The following is a 20,930-nucleotide window of genomic DNA, read 5'->3' on the forward strand; positions in this document are numbered from 1 at the left end:
GCTATGCACTCCGAAGCCCATCTAAATAGGCCTATGTCTCACTTCCTGCTTCCGGAACGCGGAGTAGGGAAATAGAACTAGTTTCTAGCTTAACTTAACTACATTTCTCAGTAGCGTGGTGGTAGCTTCGCTGTTTTCTGAATCAAATAGCTTTTCAGTAGCTAAGCTATTTTTTTGATCAAGTAGCGTCAACAAAAGCTAAAAGCTATATATTTTTCTATACTTTAAGCTCAAATCGGAAATATAACTGCCACGGTTCACTGATCCTGGGTCAGTAAGCGACACCACCGCCACTAAACCTCGTGGCGCCATTGGCTCGTTAAACTGTCAGTCAAACCGTATTATTCCTCCCGCCTCTCTCGTCAATGAAGTGTGGCGCGCAGTTTGAAGCATTTCAGCTTGTTTGCAGACTTAAGGTAAATAAAGAACTGTTGATTGAAAAAGTACATGTTTTCTGTATTTATAATACAGCACTGTATTTATAAAGGCTAATGTTTTTTTGCATTCGAGGAGATGAGAAGACTGTCTTAGTCTAGCATTTTTTGTCGAGACAACCAAATTGCTTATGTGAAGCGCTGAATCTTTATATTTTGGCTAAATGTCAAAAAAAAAAAAAAAAAACTGAGCGCCCACGTAGCAACAGAAAACTGCATAATCTGCAATGCAAATTAGTATTTCAGAATATAATACATGTGATTTATAGGCCTAGCTGCTGTGACCTGACGGTTTAATTCTCTTCTCAAAGACTTACTTATGTTAGTGTGTTTTTTTTAAAACCTTCGGCAAACTATTCCTAAGTTTGGACGTTTCTACTTGAGAGTGTTCATTTACAATCCGAACCACGTCGTCGTAGGTGACTTCAGGCAAGTTACGGAGAGACTTGGTCCAGCGGTATTTATCGGCCTCCACCATTGTAAAAAGCTAACCGGAACTGCCGTCTCCCCACTCAGAGACATTGTTTGATATTCAATTGTTGCGTGACATAGGCCTATACCCCATCAGAAGTTTTGTTTACCTTAGTCGGACATTGACGGAGATAGCCGAGCTTGTCGAATGGCTTGCTACAGCCGTACATGGTACATGTGATGTATCTCATAAATTGCACCACTAAACGTGCAAGTAATCTTACCAAACTTCTACAGTAGTGTAAATAGGGTATGTACTCTCAAAACGCTGCATTGGAAAATTTGTAAGTCCACCATGACTGTATTAAAAACAACTGTTACCCGATCCCTACTAGTCTCAAAAATCCAAAATGGCGACACGTCGATGTCACTTCACTACGTCTGCACTACGTCTGTGTGCATGTCAACTTCCTGTCAGAAAGTGATGCATCTAACGACAAATGCAATGATATTCTGTTGATAAAATAATTTCACAAAAAAAGATTATGTGAAACTAAGTTGTTAATATTTTGTTAGATGCATCGCTTTCAGACAGGAAGTTGACATGCACACAGACATAGTAGGTGGACTTTTACGTGCTTTTCCCAAACCAGGGAAGTGACGTTGACGTGTCGCCATTTTGGATTTTTGAGACTAGTAGTGATCGGGTAACAGTTGTTTTTAAAACACTCATGGTGGACTTACAAATTTTCCAATGCAGCGTTTTGTGAGTACATGCCCTATTTACACTACTGTAGAAGTTTGGTAAGATTACTTGCACGTTTAGTGGTGCAATTTACGAGATACATCACATGTACCATGTACGGCTGTAGCAAGCCATTCGACAAGCTCGGCTATCTCCGTCAATGTTCGACTAAGGTAAACAAAACTTCGGATGGGGTGTTTAGATGGGCTTCGGAGTGCATAGCAATGTAGTCAAATCTACTCCGAACCATCGCTTTAAGTTCATAAAAAATATGTGACCCTGGACCACAAAACCAGTTATAAAGGTCAGATTTTTTAATTGAATTATACTTGAAAGATGAATAAATAAGCTTTCCATTGATGTATGGTTTGTTAGGACAGTGTTTTTCAACCACTGTGCCGCGGTACACTAGTGTGCCGTGAGAGATCGTCAGGTGTGCCGTGGGAAATTATTCAATTTCACCTAATTGGTCTAAAACATTTTTTGAAAACTAAGAAGTTATTGTCTGCGAATAATGTGCCATTGTCGAGTGTCTGCGCTGTCTAGTGACACCGGCAGAGTAATCATGTCATACTCTTCCATATCAGTAGGTGGCACTGGCAGTAGATAGCTAATTGCCTGTTTATTTGATTCCTATTCAAGACACTTTGATAAGAATGACTGTATATTGTTAATTGCACTTTTTATTTGAAAGAAGAAGAAATATGAAAGATCATAAAATACTTTTTTCTTTGTGTTTATTTGATTCCTGTTCAAGACACTTCGAATGGCTGTATTTTGTTAATATAGGCTACAGAGGTGCATTTTTTTACAGTTTCGATTGTTGGTGTGCCTTGTGATTTTTTTTTTTGATTAAAAATGTACCTTGGCTCAAAAAAGGTTGAAAAACACTGTGTTAGGATATGACAATATTTGGCCAAAATACAGCTATTTGAAAATCTGGAATCTGAGGGTGCAAAAAAACTAAATACTGAGAATATTGCCTTTAAAGTTGTCCAAATGAAGTTCTTAGCAATATTTTTATTGTGGGAAATTTACAGAATATCTTTATGGAACATGATCTTTACTTAATTCTAGATCTTCAAACTTAGCTGTAATAAATATAATACTAATATACACAGGGCAGAATTACAATAGTCTTTTGAGAATTACAGATTTTGAAGAACAAATATTAAACATTTGTCAAATGTTCTTGTACACAAGCCAAAACAGCCTTAAACAACTAAATAAAGAAGTGATTTTGTGATTTCATTCTATATCCAACTACCGGACGTGGTCTCTCATTTACATTTATCCCATCACTTCTATTAAACAATAGCAGGCCATTGAGATCGAGGGGGACGTGTTGAGTCTTGTCACTGTCGCCTCAGCTGGGCTCATGAGAAAGCGGCTTGAGCAACGTCCAACATTTCATTCACCATCTCATCTCTTGGTTGTTTAATCAACAGAGCTACGGCACAGAGCCTAAACTCAATACAAAACATCCTCTCACACATCCGCAAAACCAAAGCAGCAATAACAGGGCTACAGAAGCGGCCCAGGGCCCTGCACGGTCGCCAATAACGCCAACCGCACATTGACAAAGCGATTCAGCATCGGAGTGTGGGGTGCTGGTATTCAGAAGAACCCGGGGGAAGGGCAGACGCTCTCATTTTAATGCCATTCAACGGATAGACGAGTATTCTTTACAAGGCCTTACATTTTTAATGCCACTCAGATGGGTTGAGCCGTGACCGCAGCCTCAATGTGATTGAAGATCTGAGTTTGGACTGTAGCCTAAAAGATCCCAGTATTCTTTGTCTTAGTAAACTGCTAGCTGTCTTTTGTTCAATTATGTTGTTAGTTTCACAAAAGTAAAATAACAATTATAATGCATGTTATTAAACTGACTTGAATGGGGAAAAAATGTGTACGTTTAATTTAATTGACTTTTTTACCTTAATATAATTAACAAAAGTGCTGATTATGTAACACATTACATGCAACCCTGGTCTTATCTCACTAATATCCCAAAACTCTCATATTGTAGTTTATGATTACAGGATCTAAATTCCTTGCTATTACATAAGATTCAGCTATAAACATTTTTTATTGTGAGCCTTAAAATCTCACCTCTCTTGGAACTCAGTTTCCTGGTGCAGGAGAATAAGGACAACATGTTTTCCGTGTCTCTGCGGTCATGTCCACTCTCTGCATTATTTACAGGAGAGTGTTGGATACAGTGACTTAAAAACCTCAGCATTACACTAACAGCTCGGATGGAAAAACAAGACACATACCAATACGCAGACACACATTCAGTGTAAAGAAAAACATCCTCTTTGTACTTCATGTCTGTGCAAGCAGCCCAGGTTAAACGCATGTTACAGTTTTTGTTAAAGACCTCTTCGGCTGTGTCGTGTCCGAACCTGCCTGAACTACTAAGAACCAGTCCAGGATAAAACACACAGGAGTGCAATATAAAAACCATTACTGATAGACAGTAAAGGCCAGGTAATAAAGCAAAGAGAGTCATTTACACACACACACACACACACACACACACACACACACAATACTGTAAGCATGACATCTTCCTTTACATGAGAATCACGCCCATATCGCATTGTGATTTCCATAATAACCACATGCTTTGTGTACTCTAAACAAAGTGAAGCTTATTGAATATATTCAAAAAAGGCTAAGAACTAAGCCACATGTTATTAGTGACTTCATCCATTATCCACATTACTTTTGCATAAGTCTTCAAGTCATACAACAGAACATCTGCAAAATGTTAATCCAAAATGGGATCCAACAAAATGCATATTATTTTTTATTTAGTGCTGAATAAGATATTTTACATAAAAGGTGTTTACATATAGTCCACAAGAGAAGTTTCAAAAGTTTACATACACCTTGATTCTTAATGCTGTTTTGTTACCTGAATGATCCACGGCTGTGTATTTTTTTGGATTGATTGATAGTTGTTCATGAGTCCCTTGGTTGTCCTGAACATTTAAGCTGGCTGCTGTTCTTCAGAAAAATCCTTCAGGTCCCACAAATAATTTTAATTTTCAGCATTTTTGTGTACTTGAACCCTTACCAACAATGACTGTTTGTTTTTGAGATTCATCTTTTCAGTTGAGAGACTCATATGCAACTGTTACAGAAGGTTCAAATGCTCACTGATGCTTCAGGAGGAATTTTTTTTTTTCTTATTTTGCCTAAATATAATTTTTTTTCATTTAGTCCTGCCCTTCGGAAGCTACAGAAGGTACTTACATGTTTCCCAGAAAATGTTTACCATGATAATTTACCATGATCTTCAAATTTAAAAAGTTTTCACCCCTGGCTCTTAATGCATTGTTTTTCCTTCTGAAGCATCAGAGAGCGTTTGAACCTTCTGTAATAGTTGCATATGAGTCCCTCAGTTGTCCTCAGTGTGAAAAGATGGATCTCATTCTTGGAAATGTTTCAAATACACAAAAATGTTGAGAAACCAAAGAATTTCTGAGACCTGAAGGATTTTTCTGAAGAACAGTGGCCAGTTTAACATTTCAGGACAAACAAGGGACTCATGAACAACTATCACTAAACAAAAAACACAGCTGTGGATTATTCAGGTATTAAGATTCAAGTGTATGTAAACTTTTGAACAGGGTAATTTTTTATAAATTCAACTATTAATTTATCTTGTGGACTATACGTAAACATCTCTAAAGGGAAATATCTTATTCAGGTCAGTACTAAATTAAAAATAACATGCATTTTGTATGAATGGGTATGTAAACTTTTGACCTCAACTGTAAACAAGAAAAACTGTGTTACAAAATTCATCATTTATAAAATGATATTTTTTAACTGTAAAGCAAGTCTTGAGATGTCAATTCATTATTTATCTTAACTTAGCTCAATGTTATTCAAATTAGATACAAAACATTTGATTCAGCTATTAAGCAGCTTTACTGAATACCATAATTTCATTAATCCACAACATTACCATTACACACATACATGGATTGCTTCTCTGATCTTTATTACACAAAACTACACACCAGCTCATTATTTACACACTCAAAACACACACAAACAACTTAACGAATAATGTCCCAAATGGCTTATTAACAGTGCACATGGTTGAGTGTCATGAGGGCCTTGTAACCGTGTGAGTGTATGAGTGTGTGTGTGTGTGTGTGTGTGTGTGTGTGTGTGTGTGATGTACGCAGACATGTGGTCTGGCTCCAGCTTTATGGACAAATGTGAACAGTGCCATTTTAATTATACAATCACACCAACTGCTAACAAAAAGGCTAGCTGTGTGTGTGCTAGCAGAATAGACTGGTGTGTGTTCAGGACAGCAGACAGAAGAATTCATGCACTAACATCTGATATTATATCTGCACTACAGGGTCTCCATCTGTCAGGCTGGAAGGATACAGATCAGAAACACACACACACACACACACACACACACACACACACACACACACACACACCCCTACATCAACAACAAATGGGCAACAAGTGGGTCAAATTCTCTACATTCCAGTTCCCATCTTTTTTAACAGTTTAATTCAATGTATATCAGGTCATTGTAGTCTGAAATGGAACAAACAGGTTCAGAGTCTTTCTTTAACCAGAGACTCTCTTAATTGAATAAACGCAGTGTGTTACTGATTATGGGGTATGATTTTACAATTTTCTATTTTCTCTCTCAGTGATGATTTTGCAGAGTAAGTTTTTGGACTTGGTGCTTAGCAAAACCAAAGTAGTTGGACACAGAAGACAACAACCACACCAGATGTATATGGTTACTAAATAATCATAGTGAGTAAAATTGTCAACAAGAAACCCTGTGCAGTCAACCAGAAGAGTGAGAAAATATAACAGACCGATGCAAACACTGCAAAAAAAATTCCACAGATTTTAGAAGTGCTTGCAAGCATCACTATTACAGCTGATCGTACTGTAAACCCTACTGTCAGTACACTACAAAAGTCATTTAAGTATTCATATTCAGCAAGGATGCATTAAAATGATCAAAAGTGACAGTAAAGACTTACATTCATACAAAAAAAATTCTATTTAAAGTTGAAAAGTTGTGTTGAGAAAAAAAATGTAATTGTAATTAATTAAATAAATTCAGCTTTTACTGCATTAGCAGTCAAAACATCTTTCAAAAACAAAATCTTACCTCTGCAACATGTCTTACAACAATTGTGACCCTGGACCACAAAACCAGTCTTAAGTAGCATGGGTATATTTGTAACAATAGCCAAAAATACACTGTATGGGTCACAATTATAAATGTTTATTTAATGCCAAAAATCAGGATATTAAGTAAAGATCAGGTTCCATGAAGATATTTTGTGAATTTCCTACCGTAAATATATCAAAACTTGTGTATTGATTAGTAATATGCATTGCTAAAAACTTCATTTGGACAACTTTAAAGGCGATTCTCTCAATATTTAGTTTTTTTTTTGCACCCTCAGACTCCAGATTTTCAAATAGTTGCATCTTGGCGAAATACTGCCCAAACCATACATCAATTAAAAACTTGTGTATTCAGCTTTCAGATGATGTATAAATCTCAATTAAAAAAAAAAAAGGCCCTTATGGCTGTCTTTGTGATCCAGGGTCACAATTTTGTTATGTCTCAAATCGTGTAACTTGCTAAAAAGAGGTGTGCTGTTACTTACGAAGCTATTTTGAAAGAAGCCCATATCTGTGTACCAGGGTGGGCTCTTTTGATTTGGGCAACCACCCCGAACACCCTAGCAACTGCACAGCAACATGCTAAAAACCTCTCACCTTAGCAACTGCACAGGAATGCCTTGGCATAGATCCACAACAGCCTGACATTGTGATGGCAACTTTTGCTTTGGGCAACCACCATTCAAATTTCATTCAGAAAAAGATAAAAAATATAGTTTAAAGAAAGAAAGAACATGCATAACAGCATATACTAAATCACAATACACTTTCTCTTTAAAAGATATAGCTTTATGCACATAAATCAGCTATAATAGATAGTCACACCCCACATACTCTTAATACCAGACAGACAGTGTGTTCTTGGATTCCACCCTACAAAAAAAAAAAAAAAAAAAAACACACACCCTGCAGCATTCAAATATATCTGTTGTAGTTCGACCCTTATTAAAGCTGCTTTTAGTTCTTTCAGCAACATATAAGTAAAGCTCAGCTAAACGTCATATTTCAGCACCTAACATGACTCGATGTGTCACAACATTTCCATTCACGCTAAACTAAACTAAATTGACAGTGTCTTATACAGTATAGCCTGAGGTCGTAGTTACGCCGACAGCACGCCAGTCAAGATTCAATAAGCAAATTTCTTCTGTTCTGCCATTACTTGCAAACACACTGAAATTTTGCATTTGTGATGAGCATTCACAGCGGAATCCCGATTGCTGTGCATATTGACAGACTTGAAGCAAAGCTTTGAATGTGAAACAACTTTGGTGCCAACTGGGTTTTGGAAGTTGGCATAAACCCAGACTGGTGGCAAAAGTCGCCCATATGGCCGGAGCCAATGAGCACGGGTGAAACTGTTACAAACCGTTGACCAACAAACAATGCGCTTCTCACGATCTGAGAGCGCAAAAAAAGGAGGGGGGAGTTTACGTTCAAATTCAGGGTCGCATTTTAACTCCAAAGTCAATGAATTGTGGGAAAGTTTAACATATAACCAAACACAGATTTCAGATCACAACACTGTATGAAAGAGAAACATTAACTTTAATGAGAACAGTATGTTAAACATAAATTTACTCACTCATTTAAATGTGAAGTCTATAAAAACTTAAAACATACAAATAAAAATCTGAAACCTAAGAGGGGAATATGCAAATGTAATCAAAACAGGGATGTTTTAACTCAAAAGCTTACTGAACTCTCTCTTACACTCTCAAAATAAATGTTTAAATAAAACGTCTTCTGCCATAGAAGAACCATTTTTTGATTCCACAAAGAACCTTTCAGTGAAGAACATTAAAAAAATTCAAAAGAACCTTTTTTGCATAATGAAAAACATTTTATGGAATGGAAAGGTTCCATGGATATTACAGGTTTTTCATGGAACCACCACTGCCAATAAAAACCTTTATTTCTGAGAATGTAGGTAATAGAAATGTTAACTTGCTAAGTATTGGATTCTACACTCTTAAAAATAAAGGTTCCAATAGGGTGTTTTTGCAGTAATGCCATAGAAGAACCATTTTTGGTTTCCCAAAGAACCTCAAGAACTTCAGTGAACAGTTCTTAAAAGAATCATTTTGAAGAACATTTAAAAATTCGACTATAAAATTCTGCATTTGAATGGATGTGCAAGGTTCTTCATGGAATCATCAATGCCAATAAAGAACCTTTATTTTTAAGAGTGCATATAGTTTGAATAAACGTAATGAAACAACACCAGAAAAGCCAAAAACAAAACAGCAATTCAAACTGGACACATCTGACCTGATTTATACCCGTTTATACATATATAAAGACTAGTTTATCTTCCTACCTGTCATTACTTTCAGTTGCAGCCATAGTCTGGTAATGTCCTGGCAGAGCAGGGACACTCGATTGAGTTCCATCCTGCTCAGAGTGCACCTTTTCCCGGGCCACCCTCCTGTCTCAGGTGCCTCTATCTCTGGGGCTTCATCCTCCTGCGGTACTCACGTAAGCTGCCGCGCATTACCGAGGCTAAACTGTCCGTCAACGCACTTCACATATCCTCATCTCCAACAGGCACACAAACTCCACCGGCATCAGGTTACACCCCTCGCTGCTCTGCCACACACACACACGTGCAGGTAGAAGCAACAGACGGCGGAGTTAAAGGGAGGAAAAGCCCCGGGGCAGTCGCTTAAACAACCAGAAAGCAATTCTGTAGCGACCTGTGTGCGTGGGTGTGTGTGTAAGAAGAGGATAAGCTCTTACGGACGCACACACTCTCTAATCGTCCTGCCTCTAACAGGTTTGAGAGAGAGAGAGAGAGGAAGAGGGAGAGAGAGGGATAGGGGTATGACAGCAGTTTTCTCTGTTTGTTACGATGCCAGGGCCCTGTGGATTAATAATAGACAGCCAATCAAAATCCTAGGGCCGGACTAAGGGGCGGAGCACACAAACTACAAACTGTCTACATTACTCCATCTATCATGATGCTATACATACTCCATGTTCATTTTTACAATATTTAGTCATCCATTTATTTTTTTCCTTTATTAAATAGCTGTTTGTATAAGGTGTTATTTGTTAACAATTGGTTAATGTATTAACTAACATGAACGAACAATAAATATTTATTACACTATTGTTAGTCAATAAAAAATACAGTCGTTCATAGTTAGTTCACAGTGCAATGTTAACAAGCACAACTTGTAATTTTATGGATGCATTAGTGAATGATGAAATTTACATTAAGATTAAAAAATGCTGTACAAGTATTGTTCATTCTAAGTTCATGTTAAGTAATGTTAACTAATTTACCTTATTGTAAAGTGTTACCTAATTTATGTAACAAATTATTTTGTTGCATTATTTATTTTGCACTATTGTTATTTCACTTCATTTTGCACTGCTGTGAAAATGCAGATGCACTGATTTTGCCATCCACACCAATAATACAAATTAAATTAAATGCATAATAATGCAATAGAGCAATAACAAATTATGACATTAAATTCATTATTAGAATTATTGAAAATAGTTTGCCTTATTTTTCATTTTGATTCATCCCTTTTAATATTTGTGTCATTTCATTCAAATATTATTATTAAAATATTTTTAAACTAAGTTGTTTTATGCAATGTTTTTGTTTAATTTTCAATGTTATTTTAGACTTTTGCATATGTACGACATATTACACACAAATTTAAGTTAAAAAAATGACCATGTATGTTTATTAATACAATTCAACATGTAGCTTCTTAATAGCATTTTAATAACACTAACTAACAAAAAGCAATACATTTGTTGTATTTATGAATCTTTGTCACCTTTATTTAAAAACAAATATATAACTCTTCATGCCTAGTTCATGTCAGCTCACGTCCATTAAATAATATTAACAGATACAACTTTTGATTTTAATAATGTATGATTAAAATTAACATTAACAAAGATTAAGATATGCTTTTGAAGTACTTTTCATTATTAGTTAATATAACTAATGTAGTTAACCACTTAAAAAAAAATTGAACATTATTCTATAGTAACACCAAAAAAAAATTGTTAACGCTGTTATCTTATAATAATATGTCAACATAATATATTTTTTAATTAAAAAAATAATAATTATCTGCACTGTTTACTCTCATACTCATATTTCACCCAGCACTGGTTGTATTTAAGATTAAATACAACCAGTGCTGTACTGGTTAAGTACTTTTTTTAGTGTTATATTATAGATTAACCTAAAAGAGATTTTACTGAATAGTATAATAATAATAAACATTAAAGACACTATTATTAATAAAAAAATACACAAATAAACAAATAAATAAACTCTTACTTAACTAATCTACAATTTTAATTGTTAATTTTTAAACTAATTAAACTTGCATAAGCTAAAGAAAGAAAATGTGATTAAAAATTAAATGTAAAAAATGTACCTTTAAATTTTTTTTATGTGATTGGTTGAAGTGGTCTGATAATTATGTAGCGCAATGTTTTAATTAATCTTATCTTACAATTAATATGATGTTACCATAATATACTACCAGTCAAAATATTTGCAGTATTTTTTAAAGAAGTCTCTTCTGCTCCCCATCCTGCATTTATTTGATCCAAAGTACAGCAAAAACAGTAAAATTTAGAAATATTTAAAATAACTGTTTTCTATTTGAATATATTTTAAGACGTCATTTATTCCTGTGATCAAAGCTAAATTTTAGCATCATTACTTCAGTCTTCATTGTCACATGATCCTTCAGAAATCATTCTAATATGCAGATTTGCTGTTCAAGAAACATATATTATTATTATTATTTTAATCAGTTGTGTGTGCTTTTCAGGATTCTTTGGTGAACAGAAAGATCCAAAGATCAACACTTACCTGAAAAAAAGCTTTCGTAACATTATATACTATTCCATTCAAAAACTTGGAGTCAGTATAAAGAAATTATAGAAATTAATACTTTTATTTAGCAAGGATGCTTTAAATTGATCAAAAGTGATAAGACATTTATCATGTTATAAAAGATTTGTATTTCAGATAAATGCTGTTCTTCTGAACTTTCTATTCATCAAAGAAACCTGAAAAAAAAAATACTACCAAGCTATTTTCAACATAATAATAATAATAATAATAATAATAATAATAATAATAAATATTTTTTGAGCAGCAAATCTGAATATTCGAATGCTTTCTGAAGGATCATGTGACTGGAGTAATGATGCTAAAAAGTCAGCTTTGAAATCACAGAAATAAATTACATTTTAAATATATTCAAATACAAAACAGATATTTTAAATAGTAAAAAATTTCAACATTTTACTGTTATTCCTGCACTTTGGATCAAATAAATGCAAGCTTGGTGAGCAGAAGAGACTTCCTTAGAAACATTAAAAATCTTCAAAAACTTTTGACTGGTGTTTATTCATATTTTTTTTTACTCTGCACTGTGCACTCTCATACAGAGCTGCAGGGATGCCACACACACAAACACACAGAGTTCAATATCTTTTATATGAGAAACCAAGCAATCCATAAGAGAGGAGTGAAAGGCGCTGCATGTCTGTATTCTGTATTCACAAAGAGCCTGGGAAAAAAAACACACACACTCACACACACACACACACACACACACACACACACATACACAACCACCTGTTTGTGGCTGGAGTCTGTGCAGAGAGTCTGCTGCTGTGAATTAAACAGCTCTATAGTTCTGCAAAGCCTTTGATGGAACTCAAAACCCTTCAGCTTGGGAGAGAGAGAGAGAGAGAGTGTGTGTGTGTGTGTGTGTGTGTGTGTGTGTGTGTGTGTGAGAGAGAGAGAGAGAGCAAGAGAGCTATCAATAGAAACAAAATAGATTTAGACACATCAAATGATCTTTTTATGCTTATAAAATAATACAACAGTAGCAAAGACTGCCAAAGTTAGAAAAGTAATGCGTCACTAAATATATTCTCCATAGTGAGTTTTTTACAAGTTCTCTATTCTTAGAGCACCGCGGTTACTTACAAAACAACACCGTGTCATGCTTTTTAATGCACTGCACGCTATTTTCAGACAATATCACAGATACGTTTACAGAAAGGTATATCTGGGCTGGTGCTGTCTGGGAAAGTTTACGTTCATTGTGACTTTTGTGATATGCAATCTCCAGCTCAAGGCTCTCTCACAGCCCAAAGGTCACAGGCCGCATACAACAGGAGGACGTTAAAATGCAGGTCAAGTTCTAGACACTCTCGCTGGAAATCCCCTGGCTCTCTTCTCTTAGATCTTGTGTCCCACTCCATGCTTGTCTGAGGCACTCACACACTACAGATTATTTAAGAGAGGCAGGGATTCACTTTAAGAAAGACAAACACAATGTCCCTTTCTGTGCCTTATCAGTAACACTATGCCACCGAGCTACAGCCTCTCAGCTCTAAATGTTAATAAACAAAAACTTAAAACTGAAAACTGAAATAAAAAATTGTAATTAAAAACATAAAAGCACTTGAAATCAAAATGAAAATTGAAAATAAAGCTAATTCAAAATATTAAGAACTAACTGTAATAGTATATAAATAATGCTAACATCATTAATAAATATAATAATAAAACTGCAGTGTAGATACTGAGTTAATCAGTAAGATTTGTGGGAATTCCATGTTTTATGAAGAGAATACTGTAAGCAAACTTAAAAGGAGAAATGAGCCCTTAATGTTTGTTCTCTGTAAAGAATTAAACTCACTGCTATCAACTTGCCGAATTAGAGTGTAATCAGTTATATTTGCTATAACTGCAAATACTGAGTTCAAACTCCATGCTTGTTATATTAGTGGTGGCACTCATTCCTATAATGAGGAATAATGGACAACCAGTTCAAATTGAACTGTAAAGCTGATCTCATATTTACAGTCCGCTGAACATACAGTCAGTAGAAAGTAAAAATAGACTCCAGGCCTATTGATTCAGATAAATGTAGAGTCTAGCGGGACAGGATACATATGGCTGTCCTTCATAATGCTACAGCGCTGCAGCCGTTGTAATGAGGAAAGCAGGAGTGTGTTTCTGTAACTTCAGTCAGACATCCTGTTTCTGGCAGGCTCTGGTTTTCCCTGAGCCATTCAGCAGAAAATGAAACCGATACTTTATATGCTAAAAATAACAGGATTGTGCATAAATTATGTAACATATCGTGTCTTCAACACATTCAGTGATCATAATCATAACAGGATGAGATGCATTATCTAACATATTTGCCCTTGCAAAGGTGACCAGCCCCTTTAATAAACATTAATCCTACATTACTACCACTGGAAAACCTGGATTTTTTCAAAAATGAAAAACGTGAAAAAGATTGTCACGAGCTAAATTTACTGTAAAAACAAGGAATTTTAAAAAGAAAAACAGTCTAAATATTTATTATGAAAGTACAATATACAATATTTTTATTTTAATGAAAAACTAAAAGACGAAAAAGTTAAAAGTTATATATTATACACTGTTGTTCAAAAGTTTGGGATCAGTAAGTTTTTTTTTTTAAGTTTCTCCTACTCAGCAAGGCTGCGCTTATTTGATCAAAAATACTGAAAAAATTTAATATAGTGAAATGTTATTACGATGCACAAATGTTTTTTTTTCTATTTTAATATAAATTAAAATCTAATTTTTTCCAGTGATCAAAGCTGAATTTTTAGCATTATTACTCCAGAATTGAGTGTCACATGATCTTTCAGAAATCATTCTAATATGCCAATTTATGTTGTAAACAGTTTGTAAACAGCTGCTTAATATACATATATATATATATTTTTTGGACCTGTGATATTTTTCTATAGCATTCTTTGATAAATAAAAAGCTAAAAACAACAATATGCACTACCGTTCAAAAGTTTGGGGTCAGTAAATTTATATTTATAATACTTTTATTCAGAAAGAATGTGCTAAAATGCTAAAAAGTAATAGTAAAGACTTGTATTGTTATAAAATATTTATATTTTGAATAAATGTTGTTATTTTTAATTGAAGACTGGAGTAATGGTGGATGCAAATTCAGCTTTGCACCTCAGGAATAAATTATATTTTAAGGTATATTACAATAGAAACCATTATTTTATATTGCAATAACATTTCGCAATATTACTGTTTTTTTCGGTGTTTTTAATCAAATAAATGCAGCTTTGACGAGTATAAAAGTCTTCTTTAAAGAACATTTCAAGTCTTACTGATCCCAAACTTTTGAACGGCAGTGTATATATTAATTTTAAAAAATTCAGTAAATTTCTGTAAAATTATGTATTTATTTTATTCCTGTATTCATAACTTTCACATTATTTTTTATAAATAATTAGTACAAAAAAAGGAATGTTTATTAGTCTTTATATTGTGTCATTTCAGGTATGTGTTTAAAAACTTCTTTTTAACAAAGTCTTGTGCTTATTTGAGTCACAAGGGAAGGATGAATTTTTACTGAGAGACGTTTTAGGAAAGCACATGATTCTTCGTATCTTAGGAGGAAATTGTCTTTCATAATAGATGTTTTCCTGTAATTCTTGTATTTCTGTAGAAATGTGTTTTTTCCTTACAAATCCACAGCCAGCTTTCGCAACTTGACCTGAATCTGAAGCAGTACAGTTTTAAACAACCAAACTGTGTTAATATTTCATCATCAGCTTCAGAGAAAGAACCTTGAATACAGTAAATCAGCAGATTTGAGGGCACCAAATGCTGAAGTGGGCATTAAACCGCAAATTTACCAGAAAGTGGGAATTTTCAAATCACTTGAGAATGATTGTGCAACTCAAGCCCAAAACAATGATCATCTGACCCATCAAAACATCCTTTCAGATGATGCCGGTGGCGAATGTCACCCACACAGACACAAGGGCTAGTCATGTGATCAGTCTCATGCAATCACTGCTGGGTATTTGCATGGGTTTGGTCACAGCAGTACATCTGAAAATCACACAGCAACCAATCAAACCCTCAGTCCTCCAAAAATACATCAATGATCAGATTCATGAGATAAATGAGTTTCAAATCACAAACAATCATTGGACTCATGTGCCTTTTTGAAGAAAAAAATGTTGTTAAGATATCAGTTCAGGGACTAAGAAAATAAAATGTGCTTAGGAAACTAAAAACATTACATATTTTCACATTCTAACAAAATTTTTAAAGCTAAAAATGGTCAGAACAACCCTCCTAAACAAGTTATTTTGTTGGTGTCCTTTATAATATAACAGGAAACAAGCTTGAAAAAGACAAAAGCTAGTTTCAGACAGGCACCTGCAAAGAAAAGTAGTCCCAGGAACACACAGAGACATGAATATATCCACAGGATATTAATATGACAACATGTCTGGTTTATTACAAAACAACAAACAACAACAAGAAGGATGCAGGAACTTCCTCTGCAGGCTCTGAAGCTACAAGGAGGAACATTTCATCTTAATAATTACAGTAAAAGCATTGAAATACTTTGTCATAAGATCAGGGATTTCCTTTGAATAACATACTAAATTGTTTACCAATGAGATTGTGCTTTCACTTTTTTAGTCTAGATTTTCTTTCATTTTCCTTGATTCTTTCTGTCTCCGGAAATTCTGTCATGCCAGTGGGACAATCTCCTATCATTAACCTACATCAGTGTCGACAGCCGTCACGTTCTCTGGCCTGTGGGGGATGATGATGGCCGTCTGGACTGCAGTTAGCAGTAGCGGTTAGCTGTTCTCGGGGGACGTTCATGTCACCACACCCCCTTTATCATCCAGATTTAATCAGCACAGACACTGCAACAGAACCACAGTCTGTTTAGGCCTCTGTTTCACCCCTCTCTTAATTATCCGTGCTTACTGTTGGTAGCATATGCCGTTTAAATTTATGCGCTTTTACCAAACAGGAAGACTTGTGTTTATATGGTTGTAGTTTTCAAAAACCTGGGAAACTTCAGGAATGCACGAGAAAAATGGCTTCTTAAAGGGAACCCTGGATATTACATGATGTCTCTTACTAAAATATGTTGTAGAAAACCTATGAAAGATTTATGGTATTTTAAAAAGCCATATTGTTTTAGACATATTTTGGACTATAGGAGGCGCCAATAATTTGATTATTTGAGGTATAATGGTTGCACTGGGTGAGCTACTAGTAGGGCTGTGCAATATATCGAACGATATTGTGAGGCGCGTTTAGTCAATGAAGCCGGTGCTTTGATTAGTAGTAAATCTCCATCACGTGCTGACAAGCTACGCCATATCGAGCTTAATATCGCATTCGATATTTAGCGCGATATGGCGTAGCTTGTCAGAGATTTACGTCTCTGTGTATCAATTGCCGCTCCAGCGGAACCTGAGCGGAACGCACGTGATGGAGATTTACTACTAATAAAAGCACCGGCTTCATTGACTAAACGCGCCTCACAATATCGTTCGATATATTGCACAGCCCTAGCTACTAGTGCTACCTGTTGCTATTTTTTACCGCAACACAACTTGGAATATCCATCTTGGAAAACAAAATACTGATAGAATGCCACATTGTGCGGCTTTTGGTTGTAATATTCAGTCAAAGGGCAACAAGAGAAGCGATGTAAGGATTCAATGCTTTCCTAGCGATACGAAGAAGAGAAAAGAATAGTCTGTGGACGAATAAAATTTCCTAAACTAGACTCATGTATTTATTCTCTCCACTTTAGCCCTAATGCCTTTGAAAAGAGCTACTGAAAGAGCTTACAAATGGCAGAGACAAAAAACGCTAGATGCCACCCTGGTAGGATGTAAACATGGCGATGCTTGTCATGAAGCCGCAGCCACTGAAGGAGTTTTTCAGCGTGGATATTTAATGCAGCTTCAAACAGCTCTACATAATCCCAGTTTATAGGAATAAGGGTCTTTTCTAGCAAAACAATTGGTCCTTTTCTAAAAAAAATTAACATTTATATAATTCTTAACCACAAATGTTTGTCTTGCCCTAGCTTGACTTCATGCATTATGTAGTCATGTTGTAAAGGTCACACGTGAAGTAGGAGGATTTACCAACCAAGTGTTTACAAAGTGAACATGCAAAAAAAGTTAAACACACAGTTGGAGGAGAAAATGAGATGTGTTTTTCGCACTACCCTATCTTTTTGAACCGAAGTACACAAAGAACTAACCATGCATGACCTTTCCAACATTTTACTACATAAGACACTTATTCCTCAGGTGGGATCGTGTAGAGCCTTTTGAAGCTGCACTGAAACTGCAATTTGGACTTTCAAATGGCTGATCCCCATTGAAGTCCACTATGTAGAAAAAAACTGGAATATTTCTCTTAAAAAACTTAATTTCCTTTTGACTGTAGAAAGAAAGACATGAACATCTTGGGTGACATGGGGGTGAGCAAAATATTAGGAAACTTTTATGTAGGAGTGAACTAATCCTTTAATCATTTTTTTACAAAGGGTTTAGATTTAAGACTGGATTGACAAAAAAAACAGCAAAGGAAATATAGATGTTGATCGATCAGCATTGAAGTACTACCATAAAACCCAAGTAATTTTTTCAGGGCTGCAAAACGATTAATTGCGATTAATCGCATTAAAAAAAGTTTATGTTTACATATTATATGTGTGTGTGTGCTGTGTATATTTATTATGTATGTAAATACACACATATATGGATATATTTAAAAAATATATTTGTCTGCATGTATATATTTATACTTGTATAAAATTTAACATAAATATTTTATATAGAAATATATCATATTTTTCCTTAAAATATACATGTATGTGTGTGTTTATATATACATAAATATACACAGTATACACACATATACTATTTAAACATTTTTTTAATGCAATTAATCATTTTTTACCCCTAATTTTTTTTGGGCCTAAATCCACACACAAGAAAACAAAGCCGAAAAATTATAGCAAGTTGCCATTTTTTTGTGTGTAAACAAGCAAAAAATACTTAATATTTAAATGAGAGAGTTATAATGTAAGACCAAATTAACTGTTCAAACTACTGTACAAAGACAAGAGAAACATTAACAAACTTTAAAATAACAAAATTAATTTACTGTAACACCACACGCTCAAGAGGAAGAATCCAGAACTAATGCAGAAATAATCATAGCAGCTGACTGAGGCAAAATGTTGGTTCATCAACCCCATGTAACTCTGCATATACAATTAACATGCAATGCAACAATAGCGAGAGGAAACATCCTTTAATGACTTCCTCTAAAATGACTAAATGATATTCATGCCTCTAAAATTTGCATCTCCAGAAATAATCCACAAAACAAAAGATTTGTCCCAGCAAACACACACTGCTGCAGGGGCTGCCAAAACAAGGATGAACTCAGCAAAAGTAGCAACCAGGAAGAGCAAATGGAGGCTAGTGGATCTAATACACACTGACAGCCAAGCCAAAGGAGAAGACACTCATAAAGTCAATGAAAAATGATGATGAGGGGAGATAATGGAGCCCACACAGAATCTGCACGTGTAGAAATGAATGCCATTGCATATCATTTGTGACTGGATCACAAAACCAGCCATAAGTAGCATGGGTATATTTGTAGCAATAACCAACAATACATTGTATGGGTCAAAATGATCGATTTTTCTTTTATGCCAAAAATCATTAGGATATTAAGTAAAGATCATGTTCCATGAAAATATTTTGTAAATTTCCTACCATAAATATACCAAAATTTAATTTTTGATTTGTAATATGCATTGCCAAGAACTTCATTTGGACCTTTTTAACGGTGATTTTCTCAATATTTGATTTTTTTTTGCACCCTCAGATTCCAGATTTTCAAATAGTTGCATCTCAGCCAAATATTATCCTATCCTACAAACCACACATCAATGGAAAGCTTATTTATTCAGCTTTCAGATGATGTACAAATCTCAATTTCAAAGAAATTGACCCTTATGACTGATTTTGAGGTACAGGGTCACATTTTATGTATATTTATTTGTTTATGTATAAACTATAATACTTATATATAGTCAATAACTCATAGGCCCGGTTTCACAGACAGGGCTTAGACTAAACCAGGATTAGACCATAGTTCAATTAGGACATTTAAGAAATGTTTTATAAACTTGCTTAGATAAAAACATTACCACTGCGCATCTTGAGACAAAACAAAGGCATTGATATACTGTATTTTAAGATCAGTCAGTGCAAGTTTCTTTCAGTTGAAACAGCTCAGATTTACATTTTAGTCTAGAATTAGGTTTAAGCCTTGTCTGTGAAACTGGGGGATAATGCTCACAGTTAAGTGCACATTTGATCTGTCAGTGCTGGTCTCTGAAAATAGCAAAACCCATGCAATAAGAGATTTGCTAGAGTAAACATACACTACAACATGAGCTGTTTCAACAAAACAGAGTACTGCTGAGTATATGTGAACACAGTGAGTACAGATGTTTACTCTGAGCAAACAAATATGAGGAGAAGGCTGATGGCTCAAACCCACGCTAACAGCAAAATCAAAGAGAAAAGGTCACAATGCATTGATTGCATGCATTAATAAACTGTACTATACTGTATAGTGGATCGTTAATGATTACCTAGCATTGATGTGTATACAAAATCAACTCTTACATGATTCACTCAGAGGTTTAACAGTATGGCCTTGTATACACCTGCAGCTCTCAACAAACTGCATTCATTGGCAGTTTGTTACTGCACTGCCTCTGCTCCCATGAGAGATGACACCATAACTTCAGTCTCTAGTGATCAGCAGTACAAATTAACGCACCAAACATTCAGAGCCTGAAACTTGCAGCCGCATGGTGGATTCTCAGCCTATGCTGATAAGGTTGGGCATCATAAACCAGGGAAGCTGATCCAAAATAAACAGATTTGCAGACCAAACCTACAGCAGTTTAAGATCAACCATGTCCTCATAACACTATAAGCAAACCTCACCAACCCCATAGGCAAATAAAGACAGGCTCTTGTATCCTCTTACCGCTTCACAGGCACATGTGTGTTACAGGAGAGCTCAGTCTTTTCTTGTTTGATGTTTGTTGGGATGTTCCCACTGCAAAGGTTATGCAAAATACTCAAGCAGCACAGAGACCAACAGTCAGAGAGAAGCCATGCTGAGGAACCACACCCACAGAGGAACCTGCCAGCAGGTGCATCTAATTACAACATCCTGTCTACAAATGTTC

General features: G+C 35.1%; 1 protein-coding gene across 8 annotated transcripts in view; it reads right to left on the reverse strand.

Moving 5' to 3' along the window:
* mcf2la (mcf.2 cell line derived transforming sequence-like a) overlaps positions 1 to 20,930 on the reverse strand; it is an 80,940-nt gene that overhangs the window by 53,279 nt on the left and 6,731 nt on the right. The window contains exon 1 of one of the 8 annotated variants that reach the window (XM_073843303.1): positions 9,110 to 9,483. The exons of the other annotated variants lie outside the window; for them this stretch is intronic. Coding sequence (XP_073699404.1) covers positions 9,110 to 9,182 — 73 coding nt within the window. The 5' untranslated portion in view covers positions 9,183 to 9,483. Of the gene's footprint in view, positions 1 to 9,109; positions 9,484 to 20,930 lie in introns of those variants that run through there. 8 annotated transcript variants of the gene reach the window in all.

This window comes from Garra rufa, chromosome 6 (assembly GCF_049309525.1).
Source record: "Garra rufa chromosome 6, GarRuf1.0, whole genome shotgun sequence".
In the NCBI taxonomy this organism is placed as follows: Eukaryota; Metazoa; Chordata; class Actinopteri; order Cypriniformes; family Cyprinidae; genus Garra; species Garra rufa.